The 16541-nt window shown below is 50.5% G+C and overlaps 1 protein-coding gene across 1 annotated transcript in view; it reads left to right on the top strand.

The window, feature by feature from the left end:
• MCM2 (minichromosome maintenance complex component 2) overlaps positions 1–11979 on the top strand; it is an 18364-nt gene extending 6385 nt beyond the window's left edge. The window contains exons 3-17 of the mRNA XM_009889886.1: positions 7–194; positions 778–953; positions 1613–1876; positions 2899–3118; positions 3424–3631; positions 4360–4494; positions 4689–4880; positions 6006–6099; positions 6626–6876; positions 7129–7255; positions 7403–7515; positions 7649–7891; positions 8694–8876; positions 9874–10029; positions 10924–11979. Coding sequence (XP_009888188.1) covers positions 7–194; positions 778–953; positions 1613–1876; positions 2899–3118; positions 3424–3631; positions 4360–4494; positions 4689–4880; positions 6006–6099; positions 6626–6876; positions 7129–7255; positions 7403–7515; positions 7649–7891; positions 8694–8876; positions 9874–10029; positions 10924–11034 — 2661 coding nt within the window. The 3' untranslated portion in view covers positions 11035–11979. The remainder of the gene's footprint in view (positions 1–6; positions 195–777; positions 954–1612; positions 1877–2898; positions 3119–3423; positions 3632–4359; positions 4495–4688; positions 4881–6005; positions 6100–6625; positions 6877–7128; positions 7256–7402; positions 7516–7648; positions 7892–8693; positions 8877–9873; positions 10030–10923) is intronic.
• The last annotated feature ends 4562 nt before the right edge of the window (positions 11980–16541 follow it).

The raw sequence follows: 16541 nt of genomic DNA, 5'->3' as shown, positions 1-16541 counted from the left end.
TGGCAGGACTCCTCCGAGTCACAGGCGGTGGCCACCAGCCCCGTGCGTAGCTCCCGACGGGGCGATGCCTTCACGTCCAGCCCCGGCCGGGACCTCCCCCCCTTCGAGGATGAGTCCGAAGGGCTCCTGGGGACCGAGGGGCTCCCCGAAGAGGAGGAAGAAGGAGAAGAGCTCATCGGGGAAGGGATGGAAAGGTAAGGAAACCGGTGGGAGCCAGCTTCTGGGGGGGTGTGTGTCTGGGGATGGGGTTTGCTAACAGGGTGACAGTGCGGCCAGCGACATGGGGGTTCTCGGCCATGATGGGGGTCTCTCTGCTGTGCTGGTAGTGGGGGTGAGGGGGGTGAAGACCTGCTGGACAGTGGAGAAAGGTGAGGGCATGATGTCATTTGAGTGCTGGAAGAGCTGAGCAGATTGCCAGCTGGGAGCAAAGTGCCATCATGACCTGGTGTGGGTAAACCAGGATCTCCCTGGATGTGTGATGTACATACAGCCCAGCTCCTTACTCCTGCAGGTGTAAATTTTAATGTTTACTCAGCCAGGCCTGCCGGCAAGCTGGTGAACTTTACAATACAAAGGCTTGAATGCTGGCATTCACAACCATGGTGCTGGAGCCCTTGGTCCTGCAGGGCATCTTCTGCTGTGAAGCGCCTTCCTGCTCGACATGTTCAGTCTTGCTGCAGAACAACTGTCCTGACACCTACCCAGCAGCAGGCAGAGAAGGGCTGGAGAAATGCTTTCTGGAGCCTGGCCTGATTCAGTGCTATGTGTGTGTGCTAGGGACTACCGCCCCATCCCTGAGCTGGACGTCTATGAAGCAGAGGGCCTGGCCTTGGACGATGAAGATGTGGAGGAGCTGACTGCCAGCCAGCGGGAAGCCGCAGAGCGAGAAATGAGGCAGCGAGACCGTGAACTGGAGCAGGGCATGGGCCGCATGAGGAGGGGGCTTCTTTACGGTAGGTGCAGATGAGCTGTGCCAAGTGGGCTGCTGATCCCCATGTGGCTGACTGTAAGCCGGCCCTTGTGGGGAAGCTGGGCTCTCGCCCTCAGAGTAGCAGGGAGGACCCTGGAGCTGCAGTGTATTTGGGCTCTTAGTGAAATCTCTGGCTGTGACCTTGGCTGGACTCCCCAGCGTGTGATCCCTTTGATTTGGGCTTCGTAGGAGCTCGTTTGGTGTGTTCTGCTTACGTGTTTGCAGCTGAAACAAAATCAGGATCCTGGGCCTGTATCAAGGGTTTGGGATTCTATTGAGCTTATGCTGTGGAGTTTGTTGGTGTTGGTGTTCCTACAGAGATCTTTGTGGGCTGGATGGGAGGGCCTTTGATGCACTTGGAAGCCCATTCCTTGGCCTTCCTCCCTCAGTGCGTTAATGGACACGACTGCGTGCTGTTTCATACAAATCTTCTTATTCACCTCCGTAGAATATTTGGCTATGTTGTGGAAGATGTAGGAACCAGGCTAGAACTGGATTTAGGCTGGGCCTGGGATGGTTCTTGGTTTGTATCCCAGGCTCTGACCTCTTTGTTTCTACAGCCTGTGCAATCCAACCATGACTAATCCAAAGAATGGGAATGGGAATCCCAACTCTTCAACATTTTTTCCTCCCAACCATTAGATAGTGACGATGAAGATGAAGACCGTCCTTCACGGAAGAGGCGGCTGGCGGAACGGGCTGCCGACGGCATGGAAGAGGAAGATGAAGACATGATTGAGAGCATTGAGAATCTGGAAGACATGAAAGGGCATTCGGTGAGGGAGTGGGTTTCCATGGCAGCTCCCCGGCTTGAGATCTACCACCGCTTCAAGAACTTCTTGAAGACCCATGTGGATGACCATGGGCACAATGTCTTCAAGGAGAGGATCAGTGACATGTGCAAAGGTAGGGCTGGGTGATTAGAGGCTCTCTGCTCTTTATGTGGGTCATGGTACTTTGCAGTGATCCAGTCCCTAGGTGGGTTTTTTTCTGCCTTCCCTGTTTGTCTCAGACATTGAGTCAGCACTTTAAGAAACTCAGATGCTGATGGACATAAATGAATAACGGAAACATGTCTACTATCTTCTTTGATTCTGGCTGACTAATTAGAAGGCCCCTGGCGTCTGCTACTCATTAATATTCATATCATAGAAATGCTAGCAAAAGACTATGTGGGGCAGCAGACAGTGGTCTGCAAACTTGCGATCTGAACGAGACAACAATTGCTTGCTGTCTGTGCCGGTTACTTTCTCACACTGGAAACTGGATTATCCAGCGAGGGAAGACAAATAGACCCTGTGACTTTGAAAACCGTGTCAGTGTTGCAGCCTTGTATTCTGACTAGGCACTGCCAGAAGAAGGAATCATTAAGGTTGTCATTGATAAATTTTAAAAGCAGAAATTGTCACATCTAGGAACAGCTTATGTAACTGCAGTTGTTCTTTTTTTCTTCTTTATATTGAGGCAGAAGCTCCAGAAGCTTGAGTAGTAGATCAGGGTCAGTGTTACACAGCTAGGAAATAAAAGGCATTTGTCTTGTCCCTTTCCAGGAACACAAGACACAGGAGGTTTTTTTGCCAGCCATTCAGCATAGCTGTCTCTCCTATTAACTTCTGTTTCCTGGAGGTCTGTGAGAGAGTTGTGTGTTGGGTCAGGCTTTTGAGTCTCAGGAGCACTGAGCCTGGGAAGTATCTGTGCGGAACTGGAGAGGAACGATCACAAATTTGGTACTGATGCAGAATTTGTCTAGAGAAATAAATTAAAAAGAGTTTTCCGCCCATTTTTGAATTGTTGACCTCTAAACCTTTTTCAGGGAAGGTGCGGACATCTGCAAACTGCAGGATACAGGCTTGTCTTCTGGCTCTGTTTGCAGACTCCTTGAGGAGTGAGCAGGTTGAAAATACAATTCACCCCCTCTTTTTCTTAAGAGAACAGAGAGAGTCTGGTGGTGAACTATGAGGATCTGGCAGCCCAGGAACATGTCCTTGCCTACTTTCTGCCTGAGGCACCGGCAGAAATGCTGAAGATCTTTGATGAAGCAGCCAAGGAAGTGGTGTTGGCCATGTACCCCAAATATGATCGTATTGCTCAGGAGATCCATGTCCGTATCTCCCACCTCCCTCTGGTGGAAGAGTTGCGGTCGCTCAGGTAAGTAGCAGAATTACCCGCAGTGGGTGTGGGACCTGCAGCAGGCTTTGGGGTGCTCAGCAGAACTAGTCTGCAAGCTAAAGCTCTGGGTAAGTCCAACAGGATGACTGAGCTTATTACAGAAACAAAGTCAGATTAAATATGAACTTCCAATGTCCCCAAAGGTAAAACACAAACCCTGCGAGAAAACTACTGGTAACTATTTCTTACTGGGCCTTTGGGAGTTTTATAGCGAGAATATTTCTGTAGCATGTTCTGCCTTCTGTGCCCTGCAGGCATCCAGCATCTCTCTTGTCTTTCCTCAGGCAACTGCACTTGAATCAGTTAATTCGGACCAGCGGCGTGGTGACGAGTTGCACAGGGGTCCTGCCTCAGCTCAGCATGGTCAAATACAACTGCAGCAAGTGTAGCTTCATCCTGGGACCCTTTTTCCAGTCCCAGAACCAGGAGGTGAAACCCGGTTCCTGTCCAGAGTGTCAGTCACTTGGCCCCTTTGAAATCAACATGGAAGAGGTAAGAGATGTGCTTGCCTGGATGGGGCTGTCTGTTTGTCTTGCCCAGGCTGCTACACCGCCTGCTCCTCCCAGCCCTGCCTTGCCTCCCACCCTTTGAACAGGCTTGGTGCTGGGAGAAGAGTCTACTGCTATATCCAGGGGTCTGTGAAGACAGATCTTGGCTGTTTGAGCTCTTGACCTGAATCTGCCCAATTTAGCAGCCAAAAGTAATTTACTGCCTCATCGTAAGCGTTTGGGCTGGATCTTTTGCCACAGTCATCTCTGTGGTACAGTTACCTATCCATATTGTGGAAAAGCAGACAGACTGTCCCGCTCTCCTCTTTCCCATGTTAGCTCAATATTTCATTATCTGCCAGCTAAGGGAACTATAGGACAGTAGCAAAATCACAGATGTGGAGCTTCTGACTTTTATTCTTTGCTTTGTTATCTTTAACCATCACAAGTGGAGCATCCTCCTCCTAGGAACCGGTCCAGTATTTGGGTGGACAAGCACTGTGGTGGCTGAAACACAGTGGTGAGATGTGGCAAAGTGCTTTCCTGTCCCCATTGTTGCCTGTCACATCCTGGAATTGCTCCTCACAACCTCCATCCTGCTACGCCCATGGTTTTCTAACCAAAGTATAGTAAATCTTTGAATGGACCTTCTCTGGTGAGGTGCCTTTGAAAAGCGTTGGCTATGCTGATGCCTCCCAGACTTGCTGGGTAACTTTTATTTTGTTGCTGCAGACAGTCTATCAGAACTATCAGCGCATCAAAATCCAGGAGAGCCCTGGGAAGGTAGCTGCCGGCAGGCTGCCCCGCTCCAAGGATGCCATTCTCCTTGCTGATCTGGTTGACAGCTGCAAGCCAGGGGATGAGATTGTGAGTATGTTGTTGAACTCAAGTATGGGGTGAGCACAGAGCGTTTGTGAACTCTTGACAGTGACATTGTGGGAACACCTTTGGGGAGGGATTGCCATCATGTGTATTTAGGCAGCTACTTTTGAGAGTGGTAAAATGGAGAGGGGGCTGTTTTGTACTGTGCAGGCACTGACATACCATCTCCTGGTTCCCAGGAGCTAACAGGGATCTACCACAACAACTATGACGGCTCCTTGAACACTGCCAACGGGTTCCCAGTATTCGCAACTGTGATCCTGGCCAACCACATTGCCAAGAAGGACAACAAGCTGGCTGTTGGAGAACTGACTGATGAAGATGTGAAAGTGATTGTGGGTCTGTCCAAGGATGAGCAAATTGGGGAGAAGGTGAGTCAGCCTCAAACATCCCTTCTTTTCCTGTTGATAGCTTGCCGTCACCTGGCAGCTGGATCAGAAAGTGATGAAAGGTGTCAGCTGGCTAAACAGTGGTTAAAGAAACTCTTAGAAATTCCAGTTCCTTCTCCATAGGCTTCTGTAGCTCTCAGACAGCTGTTGATGAGAGTGAGTTATAGGAGGGAAGTAAATAAGAAACTTTGCTTGTACTTTTGGGTGTCAGATTTTCCGTTTCTCCCTTTCCTTCTCTGAGCCTTCTACATCACAACAGGGCTGGAAGAGAGATACTGAGACACTCAGACACTGCCTATATCTGATCATTGTTTTCTCCCCCCATATCTTAAAAGCAAAGTGGGGGAAGTGTTCTGAGGGGCCAATGCTTGCATCTCCAATCCCTGCAAGGGGATGTTGTTACTCAGCTTAAGCTGTGGTAGAGATCTTAGCTTTGCTTCTCTCTGCATGCTAATACCTGAATCCAGTACTTGAAAGAATGAAGCTCCTGGATTGGTGCATGTTCAACCTTGCTTGGGTCAAGTTTAAGCTCTGTAATAGGGGGACTTCACTCTGCTGCCTTGGTCATGCTCTTTTGATATTGACTGCTGTTCCCAGTGGGTGGAGGAGCTTCGGTTGAGCCAGGACTGTTTTAACATCAGTAGTCTCTAGCATCAGGCTACTATCGGACTATCCTTGAGAAAATAAGCTGGTTGTTCATAATTGACCATGGTGAAAATTCATGTGCGGTATAGCCCATCCAACTACTATCGGGTGCAGTGAGTAAGTCTCAAATCAAGGTCTCCCACTTTGCAACGGCTGATAACAGCCACTGTGGTGTGCGTTCTGTACCACAGGAGTGTGGAGGCAGTGACAGCAGCTTCCAGTGCCAGACTACACAATCTGCTGTGCCCCAACAGCACTATTTTTGTGAATCACCTTTAGGGGACTCTGGGTGGGTGGTTAACCTTTGAAAAAGTCCCCTCACCGTGGAAAATAAAAGACTCTCCAGTGACAGCAGTATTCTAAGGATAACCATAGATACAGCCCCTTGCTGATAGTCGTGCCAAATTCTGTCCAGACTTGAAAATGGTATTCACTGGGCAACTTCTCTGGTTTTCCTTTCAGATTTTTGCCAGCATTGCCCCATCTATTTACGGGCATGAAGATATCAAGAGGGGCTTGGCTTTAGCTCTCTTCGGTGGAGAGCCCAAAAACCCAGGTGGGTGTCATTTCTGTCACTTGATGCTTCAGTCAGCTGAAAGCAAATGGATCTGGTTTTGTCTGCGCTGTGGCAGTGAGAGTGGTTAGAGCTGTCTGTGTGTCTTGGTGACAGACGAGGTAACAGACTGAGGGATATCTGTGATGGAAGTGGCTGCTTTTATCACACTGAAAACTCTGGTGTGACAGTAGAAACGCTAAGACTGAAAACAGCTCCTGCTGCAAACCTGGGCAAGCTTTTATCCCTCCTCCTCTAGGAGGTCGTGTTTGATGCTCCTTCAGAGGTTTGACCTTTTGGTGTCTTGATTTGTTACTATCTCCTTTTTAGAAGGATGTGTTCAGCAAGGTTAGAAGTGCTGTTTTACACGTGACCACCTCCAAAGCTGATTTTCTTTTTCCCTCAACTTCCCTGTAAAGTGGTTTCCCTCCTGCTCCTTGCCTTCCCTTCAGCTTTGTGGTGTTCAGGGCAGGGTTGCTATCAAGCTATGCACTCAAATGCCAAGATGTCTCTCCCATTACTATTGTAGGTGGCAAACACAAAGTCCGTGGTGACATCAATGTGCTTCTGTGCGGAGATCCTGGTACTGCAAAATCACAGTTTCTTAAATACATAGAGAAGGCGTCTAGCAGAGCAATCTTCACCACTGGCCAGGGTGCTTCTGCTGTAGGTCTTACAGCCTATGTCCAGAGGCACCCAGTCAGCAAGGAGTGGACTTTAGAGGCAGGAGCCCTGGTGCTGGCTGACAGAGGTGTCTGTCTGATCGACGAATTTGACAAGGTGAGGCCTGGTTTCGTCTCTGTGGGAAGGATTAGCTCTGCAGGGACTGGCTGTAACCTCTGCGATGAGGAGACACTGTAACTCATGGTGCCATCTCCCAGCTGACTGAGACTCCTGCAGTTTGCTTAGGCCCTTACTGGTCCATAGTGCAGTTTGCTACTTTTTCAGAGCATCAGGAGCTGATTCCCCTTGGTGTGTTGTGCGATACGTATAGACATAGATGCAGTTTAAGTCATTCTTGCTTGTTTATAGATGAATGATCAAGATAGGACCAGCATCCACGAAGCCATGGAGCAGCAAAGCATTTCCATCTCCAAAGCAGGCATTGTCACATCCTTGCAAGCCCGCTGCACCGTTATCGCTGCTGCTAATCCCATAGGTAAGTGCTGAGAGACCAGAGGACCATCTCAGACCTCCAGCATGAGTCCTGCTCAATAAAGTCTCTCTGTGTAGGAGGTCTATGCTTGCTTCAAAGCTTCATCCCTGGAGCCTGTGTTTGACTTTGAGGTTTGCCTCTATGATCTAGGTGGGCGATATGACCCATCGTTAACTTTCTCGGAGAACGTAGACCTGACAGAACCCATCATCTCTCGATTCGATATCCTGTGCGTGGTGAGAGACACAGTGGACCCTGTGCAGGTACAAGCCATGCTATGAGTCTGAGGTTGTGCTGGGTTTATGATGCTGCTGCTGGGATGCTCAGCTGCAGTTGCCCACTGAGTTTTCCTATCCAGTGAGTGTCTTCGGTGTCTGTTCCACTGCTCTCTTGTAGGATGAAATGCTTGCCCGGTTCGTTGTTGGCAGCCATGTCAAGCACCACCCGGGTAGCAAGGAGACAGTGAATGGGGATGCCAATGAGGTCATTCTTCCCAACACATACGGGGTTGAACCTATTCCCCAGGAGATCCTGAGGAAATACATCATCTATGCCAAAGACAAAGTCCACCCCAAACTCAACCAGATGGACCAGGACAAGGTGGCCCGGATGTATAGTGACCTCAGGAAAGAGTCTATGGTGAGAATACTGAGGAAAGGGGGGAAGAAGGATGTATCTAGACTGCAAATCAGCCTGAGACTGCTCCAGCATATGTTGACACATTCTTGCCATTCCTGTCACAAGAGTCTGTGCCACTGTTTTGTGAGAGACAGGCAGATCCTGCAGTGTCTGCTGAACAGATGATCCTTCATCTAAATGCAGTCTTGCCTGTTGGTGATCTGTGGACTTGACGGACTGGACACATGTACTAGTGCCTGTCATGGCAAAGTCTTCTTACTGTCACCCATTCTGGCAGGCCCACAGGAGATGTTTGCATTCACCCAGACCCATATGCACCTGGTACATTACAGGGAGCTGTTCTGTGTAGAAGTGCCCTTCTCTTTTGTTCATGGGATCTTTCAGGCTCATTTTCATGCTCTCCAAGTGGAAGAGGAATTTTTTGATGTCAGAGGGAGATTTTTGGAGCTTGGGAAAACTCTAACTCTTCTTTTTTAACTGGCTTTTTGTTTCTTTAACTCCTTCTAAAAGTTGCTGGGGGAAACAGGATTGCTGTTCCTGGAAAGGCACTGAACGTTGGCAAAGAAGGGACCCCACGTAGCATCCCCTTGCACCCCGCTGAATTAAAATGTTGAACAGGGGAGCCTGTACCGCTCTGTGCAGAGCGTGCCAGCAGGTGGCAGAGCCTCCTTAGCCTGAGACAGTTCTCAGGTCCAGGAGCAGCTGCCTCCAGAGTGAAGTAGGTCCTGGGCCAGAAGCCACCTGTCTTGCCCTATGTCTTTTATCCTTCAGTAAGGATTTGCCTCCTCTTCTCCCCCCTTAGGCAACCGGCAGCATCCCCATCACAGTGCGTCACATTGAGTCCATGATCCGGATGGCCGAGGCTCACGCCCGCATGCACCTGCGGGACTATGTGGTGGAAGATGACGTCAACATGGCTATCCGGGTGATGCTGGAGAGCTTCATTGACACGCAGAAGTTCAGCGTCATGAGGAGCATGCGCAAGGTGGGCACCAGCTGAGCCAAGGGCTGTAGCTGCACCCCAGACCCTGTGGGTTCGATTGCAGCCCTTGAGCTGCCCTGGCTGTGGGAAGACACTCTTCCATGCTCTGCAGGGCTCTGTCCTGCAGAGTCGGGCACTGAACCTGTGTAAATGGAGTACTGTCAGTCTGAGGGCACTGCTACATGACTGCCCTTCGTTAGTCTGTGGTGGAGCAATGTTTTTGTTGGGGCTGAGAAGGAAGTGTGCCCTGAGCCTTTGTATCAAAAGCACTGCCGCATCTCTCTTCTTTTTTGACACCATCCCTGCTATTTTGGCACAGGATTCCCACTGCTGCTGCTGCCAGGTGATGGAGCCCAAGCAGGCAGTTAGTTTCTTCGCGTTTTTTCCTAGGGCTGCTCAGGGGACAGTTAGCCACAGGGCAGCACTCACTGGGGTTTAGTGCAGTCTGCCCTTTTCTCTGCGTGGCAGGGGCTGGCTCCGAATGGCTCTTGGCTGGCCACTCTGGCATTTATCCACTCCGAGTGTCTGCCCTCAGTCTGGATGACTCGTGGCCTCTCTCTTTGGCTGCAAACAGCCAGCCAAGTGTGAGTGTCTGTTGCCGGGGGGGCAGGACAGTCTGGTATAAGGAAGGCTGTTCTATACCTTCCCCAGGGCCAGTCCTCCCATGGCTGCTTCCCACACGGGCAGCTCACCTCCACAGCAGTGCACTGCCAGCCCCCGAGAGGCTCCAGGGCCCCTCCTGAGATTTTTAATGGGTGTAAGAGCAGCTGACAGAGGAGCGCATTGCTGTCACAGGGCTGTGTTTTAACTGCATGTGCAGGTGGCAGCTTGGCAAGGCCGAAGTCCCTTAAGAGACACTAAGGGTGCGGGTGGCAGTGGTGTCATTTAGTTCCCCTTGTGTTCTGTGGGAGGAGGGGGTTGGTTGGTGTTGGGCACGGGAGACCTGCAGCGCATCACACGGTTCCTGACCCTCTTGGCTTATCTCATCCTTCCCTCCCAGACGTTCTCCCGCTACCTTTCTTTCAAGCGAGACAACAACGAGCTGCTGCTGTTCATCCTGAAGCAGCTGGTTGCAGAGCAGGTGATGTACCAGAGAAACCGCTATGGGGCCCAGCAAGACACCATAGAAGTCCCAGAGAAGGACCTGGTGGATAAGGTATGGGCTTGTCGTAACAAGCTTTCTCTGGGGTTGGTTCCTGCTGTCTCTCTGCAGCCTCAGAACCAGAGGTGCTCTCAGACTTGTAACTTCCCTTCCTGAGTTATGGTACCAGAAAAAAACCTGGTGTTAATTTAGCCCAGAATCAAGGCTGTCTCATCTCTCTCTGCTCCTCTCTGGGAGTGCCAAATTCTTCCCCCTCAGTTCTCGTGCAACCCCATAAAGCTTTGAGGATGGAGTGGTAAGTCCTGTGATACGGCTGGTGCTTTGCAAGTGAATGAGGACACAAGTTCCCTGGCACCTGCATTTGAAGAAGGAATGAGCTGAAAAATCTTTATTTGTATGAACTTTCCCAATCCCTCCTGAGGCTCACCCTCCTCCTCCTTAATGCATCCTCATCCTGCATTCCTGGCTCTGCCTGTGCAAAGTATTGACCTTGCTTGGCACTAAAGCAGTATTTGATTCCTGGGTTGCTGCTTTTCTGCTCTTTGCCTCAAATGTGCAGATTAACTACTTCCAGAGCCACCAGCTTGGTGCTGCCGGTGAGACCACCCCCAGTCAGAGGTCTCCTGCAAAACTGTCTCCCGCTGGGTGAGATATCAGGGGCTTTTGGATAGTGGTTACATTCTAGCTGTACTGGAAGTAAAAGGATGAGCTGAGAGCAGGCAGATGCTGAGCCAGCATCCTCTCTTTGCTCAGCTCAGCTCTGCCGATGCTCCTTTCCTCCTGACCTGCAGTCTCCCCTGCTACTGCAGTTCTGGTTACTTCCTGCTGAGAACAGCAGAGATTGCTGACTGTCAAATTTTATGCAGCCTTTGCTATGGAAAACCACGTGTTTTGTTTTGTTTTTTTTTAATAAACATTTACCTCTCCCCTCCCTCCTCCTCCTCCCAGGCTCGGCAGATCAACATCCACAACCTCTCTGCCTTCTATGACAGCGAAGTGTTCAAGATGAACAGGTTCAGCCGGGATGTGAAGCGGAAGCTGATTGTCCAGCAGTTCTGAGGCTGGAAGCAGAGTTTGCGACGTGCTCCTGTGAGACAAAACCTGCATCTTGCATCCCTCCCAGGAATGATACAGAGATCACGATCCAGTGGGACTAAGCTGCACGTTCTCTTGCTTGCTTTGTGCCTTATGGATTAAAGGAGCACTGAGCTGCTGAAGAACTTGTAAATAGAACAGAGTTAAGTAGTTAAATGCCCAGCCAAGTCTGTTTAGCAACTTCGTTCACTGTTTTGCCTTGTAGCTAAGCACAACAGGGAGAGAATTGCTGGCCACATAGATGGCATGTTTGCTGTTTGTTTGTCACCAGTTGTTACGGGCTCATCTGCAGGAGAGACCAAGTGGGAACATTCGAAAAGCATTTGTCTGCCTTATCCATGCCCCTTGGATTGCGAGCACCCTCAGGGATTCTCTTTTCCCATCTCTGGCGACTGTGCAGCCTGCTGGGTGATAATTGAGACTGCTTTCAACTCCATGAACCAGCCAGCCGCTCCGCTCCAGGCCTTTGTGCCTGACGCTTGACATTTCCCCAGGTGCCCACATGGGTTGACCTTGTGCTTGGTTTCTGCAAGGGAGGGAGGGGAGCAGAGGAAGATGAGAACCAAAATAAAACATAACTATTTCTAATATTAGCGGTGATGTGTGTGGGCAGTACATGCTGGGGCAGTGTCCAGAAGCCTTAGGGAAGGGGCTTCCCCTGCCTTACTGAGCGTTATCTCTGTGCAGCTGGCGGCAGATGTAAATTTATGGCTAGATCGAAGGACTGGCATCTAAACTGAATACCTTCTCATACCCATTTGTTAATGGTGAAGAGTACCCATGGTGCTGGGTTTGGGAGTAGCAATGGAGGAGCCCCGAGCTGGAGGTGTTCAGGGAGGCCAGGATGGGCTCAGTGTTCACATGCAATTTTCTTATTGTGCACATTTTGAATACATTTGTTTTTCAATACTTCTGTGTTTCCTCCTCTTTTGGGAACTCCTGCGGCTGTGTGGGGAAGGAAGAGTGTAAGTGAGCAACGTGGATGCTGGACCAGCTGCTCAGCAGTTTGTGGGACTGGGGTTGGGTACAAACACATCCCATGCTTGCTCTTCAGGTTAGGAACTGCCAGTGCTGGTGTCAGCTATTGCACGTCTTCACCGTGGATAAATACCAGGACATGGTTGTCCACAGGAGTGTCACGAGCACTGCCTTTCCCACCAAGGGCCTGCCTGAAGTGGCTCCTTCCCTGTCTTGCCTGCTTATTGGATCACTGACCCCTCTGTGGGACTCTCTCCTGTAAATGTTTGTATCACCTTGAGACTGTCCTGCCACAGTACGTGTCTCCCACCTCCCTTCCTTTCCCACTCTTGGGTTAGACAGCCTTGATCTCATGGTTTGGCTGCCACTTGGATTCCAGTCTGGGAGAAGCAGTAAACCCTCTTCAAGACGTAGCTGAGGTCTGCAGTGAATGTGCTTTGCCTGGCTAGATTTACAGGACCGTAAGGCATCTCCAGCCTCCTCCTGCCTGTGCTCGAGAAAATTTGTAAGCTGGCTGCTGCAATTCTGTGCTGGCCAAGCAGACATGTCCCTGGCTGTCGACACTGTGGGGTTTGTCATGGTGATGCGCGTGCGCGTGTGTCCTCTCAGCCTGGTTGTTACTCGGGAGCTAGCAGTGCTTGAACCCTGCTGGGGGCTTAGCACATGACTCTCAGCCTGAAACTGGCTCCGCGTGTTGCCTTTTCTGTCTGCCAGCTCCCTCCTGTGTATTTGTTTAACTGTTTTGGCTGTTTTTTTCCCTTCCCACTGGGTCTCTGTCTACCAGGGCTTTCTGCGGGCAGCGCATAGAGACACTTTCCTGGCATGCCTTCCCTGCCCGAGCTAGCCCTTTGCCCCCTGAATGTGTGTGCGCTGGGGACGGCAGAGCTGCCGTGTGCCTGGAACCGTGTGGTGAGGCCCAGCGTGGTTCCTCAGGGCTGGGCACAGGGCTGTTAGCACCTCACCTCCTAATGCCAGGGGCCATGGGCAGAAGCCATCCCTGGGGAGAGCCATGCCAGCACTTGCAAGCTGTGCCCAACTTTGTGGGAACCACATACCTTGCCAGGGAAGGTGCTGGCCCTGAGGTAGCAAAACCAGCAGTGACGAGGGATGCGACAAGCTTTTCGAGCAAACTGAACTTGTGTGTCGTGGGGTGAATGTTGGGTGCGGGAGGAGAAAGAGGCTTTGTGTTGCGCTGGAGAAATACAAAATGCTTCCTGAACACTTGCAACCTTGTGAAGTCTCTGCCATGCCTGTAGTTACCTGCACAGAGTTGAATATGTGGCCGAGCACGTCACCGCAAACCATGAGAGAATACACGGGAATGGAGTGGGACTCCTGATTTTCCCAGCTCCTTGCCCTGCTGCCGGACAGAGCTGTTGACAGTCACTCTTCAGTTTTGTCCTACAACTCACTCCTGCCTCCCATGCTCTGGTCCCACCTCACTTGGCACACAGTGTAAGCAGTGGCAACAGAGAGATGCCACTGTTGGAGTCACTTATTTGCCACTTTGCTCAGTCTGCCTCCTCCCGAATCCTCGCTACAAAGGCAGTTATGCCCTCCCGTCTTGTGTTGCCAGCATCCAGCAGAGCAATGAATTCTTGCAGCTGCGCCCTCGCTAATGTTGGCATCAGCCGCTCAGTGGAGTGTTAATGCCGGTCTGAAGGCATGTTCCTCCTCTCACGGCCACTGAGCTTTTCAGGTTCCCTGGAGCAAGCTTTGGCTGTTGACAGCATCAGGTGTCTGGTTTGGACAGGGCTGCAGACAGGGGTGAAAACAGAACAGGGTCTGCCTTGCCAGGGGCCATGTTCCAGCTGAACATAGCAAGGATTTTACTGCAGGGCTCTGGAGATCAGCAAGCCAAGCCGCGCGCTCATGAAACGAGGAGTTGCTCCCCTGACAACCTTGAGTTTAGCCGAGCTTGAGCACTCGGCTTCTCGCTGCTGTGATTCAAACATCGCACAGCGCCTCTGACAACCTGGGGCAAAAGCAAGAGTCTTGGGGAGGTGAGGTTTGTCCCCAACAGGCCGTGCCTGAGCTCAGATGGAAGATGATGAGGGTGCTCCTTGCAGAGCAGACAGGGCTTTGTGAAGCCAGGCAGAGTCCCTTCGAGCAGCCATTCCCCCCTTGTGATTGTGGCTGTTGGCAAGTACTGGGTGAGACTGGCTTGGAACAGCATCTTGATTTGAAAAGGGCATGATGGGCCAGATCCAGTTTAACTTGAACATGCTGTGTGCACACTCCTGAGAGAACAGCATGGCGCTCTGCATCTCATAAAAAGCTGTTTGACCTTAGCCCAGCACAGAGCATATATATACACACACACACAAACTGTGCATACACGCCTGCTTGGGGTACGTGAGCAGTGCCTGCAGAGAACCAGCTAACACGTGAGGGTATGTGATTTGGGAAAAAGGGGGAGACAAGCCCGCTCCCCTTCCCGCAAGCTCTTTCCTACCTACTGACAGGGTTTACAGTCTTGATAGCTTCTGCCTTTATTGTGATCATAAACCAACACACTACACCTGCAGGTCCTGGGTTGTATCCAGTGTGCTAACGGCTGTTTCTGAGTCTGCTTGTCAAATAGCAGATGCCCCTCGAGCAGGGGAAGTTCTACCTCCAGTAATACATTTTTTTTCCCCTTCAAATTAATGCCAAAGCCACTTAGAAAAATTAGCATATGCAGCACTTCTGGACCAGCAGTGTTTCACTTTCTCCCATGCCAGGCTTTGGCTGGAACATCCTCTGTCCATCTTCTGTGTGCTTACTAAAGAGCTGTCTGGAAACTGGTTGACAAGAGCTTCCCCAGTGTAACTGTGCTCAAGATGTAGGAGCTGTGTTGGATGGTATCATCTTCCTGTCCTAGAGGATGCCAACTAGCTGCAGTTCAACCAGGAGGGCCACTTTGGGTGCCTATGGCTCTGTCCTTGTTGACCTCAACTGACCTGAATACCCAAACTCCAGCATGTGATCGCTGAGCTGTGAAGACAGTATGGGAATAAGTTTACAGATGTGTATCTACAGATACAGATGAGTCACTGCAGACAGCTTCCCCTCATGCCATGCTGCAGGGAGGATGCACTCTGAACTTCCTAGTATTTTTCCATCTCCTAAAATACTTTTCCACTTAACAAGGCAGAGCCAAAATTGGATCAGGCTTCTGCTGTATTTTGCATCTATTATGCAGTTCTTGCTGCCATTGCTGATTTAATGTCTCCATTATCACAGAGTACTGGTCTGCCAATGACTCCAGCCATCCAGCATACTCATCGGCCACAACTAAAGGTCTGTGAGGAGCCTTGAGGCGCTACTGAGCACTGCATCTTCAGAGCAAACAATCGTTGGAAGGGGGTCATGCCCATTTCTGCTCATCTTGCAAGTCACTTCCCTCTAAAGGCAAGCTGGGGGGGGAACCTACTGGAGGTGCCAAGTTTCTTCTCTGGGTTATCTAGTGCTCAAGGAGATCTGAAAGTAACTGCCCTGCGTAAAAGGTGATGAAGAGCTTTAGTCCCATCAATCTGCATAGAAACACATATGTGGAAATGCCAGTAGTCCTCATGAGCCAATGCACGGCTCTCCTTAGAGCCAGCAGACACCAGCTCTCTTCAGACACAGGCTGCTCCCTCTGCTCTGAAGATAGATACCCACGTCCCAGTTAGCCAGCTATTAAAGAACCAGAAGTTTTTCTGCAGATAACATTAGGATTTTCAGTTTAGCAAGGAAACGTATAAACCATCACTAGATTCTTATCAGTGAAGATACTTTGCTTATTGAGAAGTAAAAACTCCCCCAAACTTCTTAAATCACTGTGCAAGGAGAGAAATTTATTTTGTCAGAGCCCTGGAGGGTACTAATAGGCCTTAATTGCCCTAAGCAGGCTCACCTGGGGCCTCCACTCGCACCTCTGGCCCAAGTGCTCTATTTAAGCTCGGCATGGGGGCCTCAGGACCTGCCTGAGCTGGGAGTGCTGGTTTGTTGTGGTTAGTCACAGTCCCTATTGTTTTGGACTGTGACCCCTAGACCGCCTTCCTGACCTTGGCTGTCTTCTACTGCTATGGAGCTGCCAAGTGATCACTGGATGGTGTCTGACCATGGTTATCATCAGCAGACCTTGATTCTGACCTATGGATGGGTTTCCTGACTGGATGTTGGACTGGCTTCATCACCATGAGGTTCTCTGAGGATCTGGATTTCTGGGTGAATCTGGCAGCTATCCCCGAGCTGTCCTGCTCACCTGCCTTGGGTACTGGGGGGACCCTGTTCTCCTGGCTGTTATTTTGCTCAGCTCCCTGATGTGTGTTCCTTAAATCCTGCATTGGGAGGGCTTGGCAATCACTTATTCGGACTCAGGTCATATCTCTAAACCAGGCAGAGTTAAGACCAAACCTCCTGCACCTTGTGACCAACCTCCTGGCTCTACTGGGCTTTAGCCTGCTTATGCTTCTGCCCCAGTAAAAAGCTTCAGAAGGTGTGAGGTTTCCCTGCCATCATGACAT

The sequence above is a fragment of the Charadrius vociferus genome, unplaced genomic scaffold (genome assembly GCF_000708025.1).
Source record: "Charadrius vociferus isolate BGI_N301 unplaced genomic scaffold, ASM70802v2 scaffold257, whole genome shotgun sequence".
Taxonomy (NCBI): domain Eukaryota; kingdom Metazoa; phylum Chordata; class Aves; order Charadriiformes; family Charadriidae; genus Charadrius; species Charadrius vociferus.
Note: the sequence above shows the minus strand (reverse complement) of the source record. Positions and strands in the feature narration are given on the sequence as shown.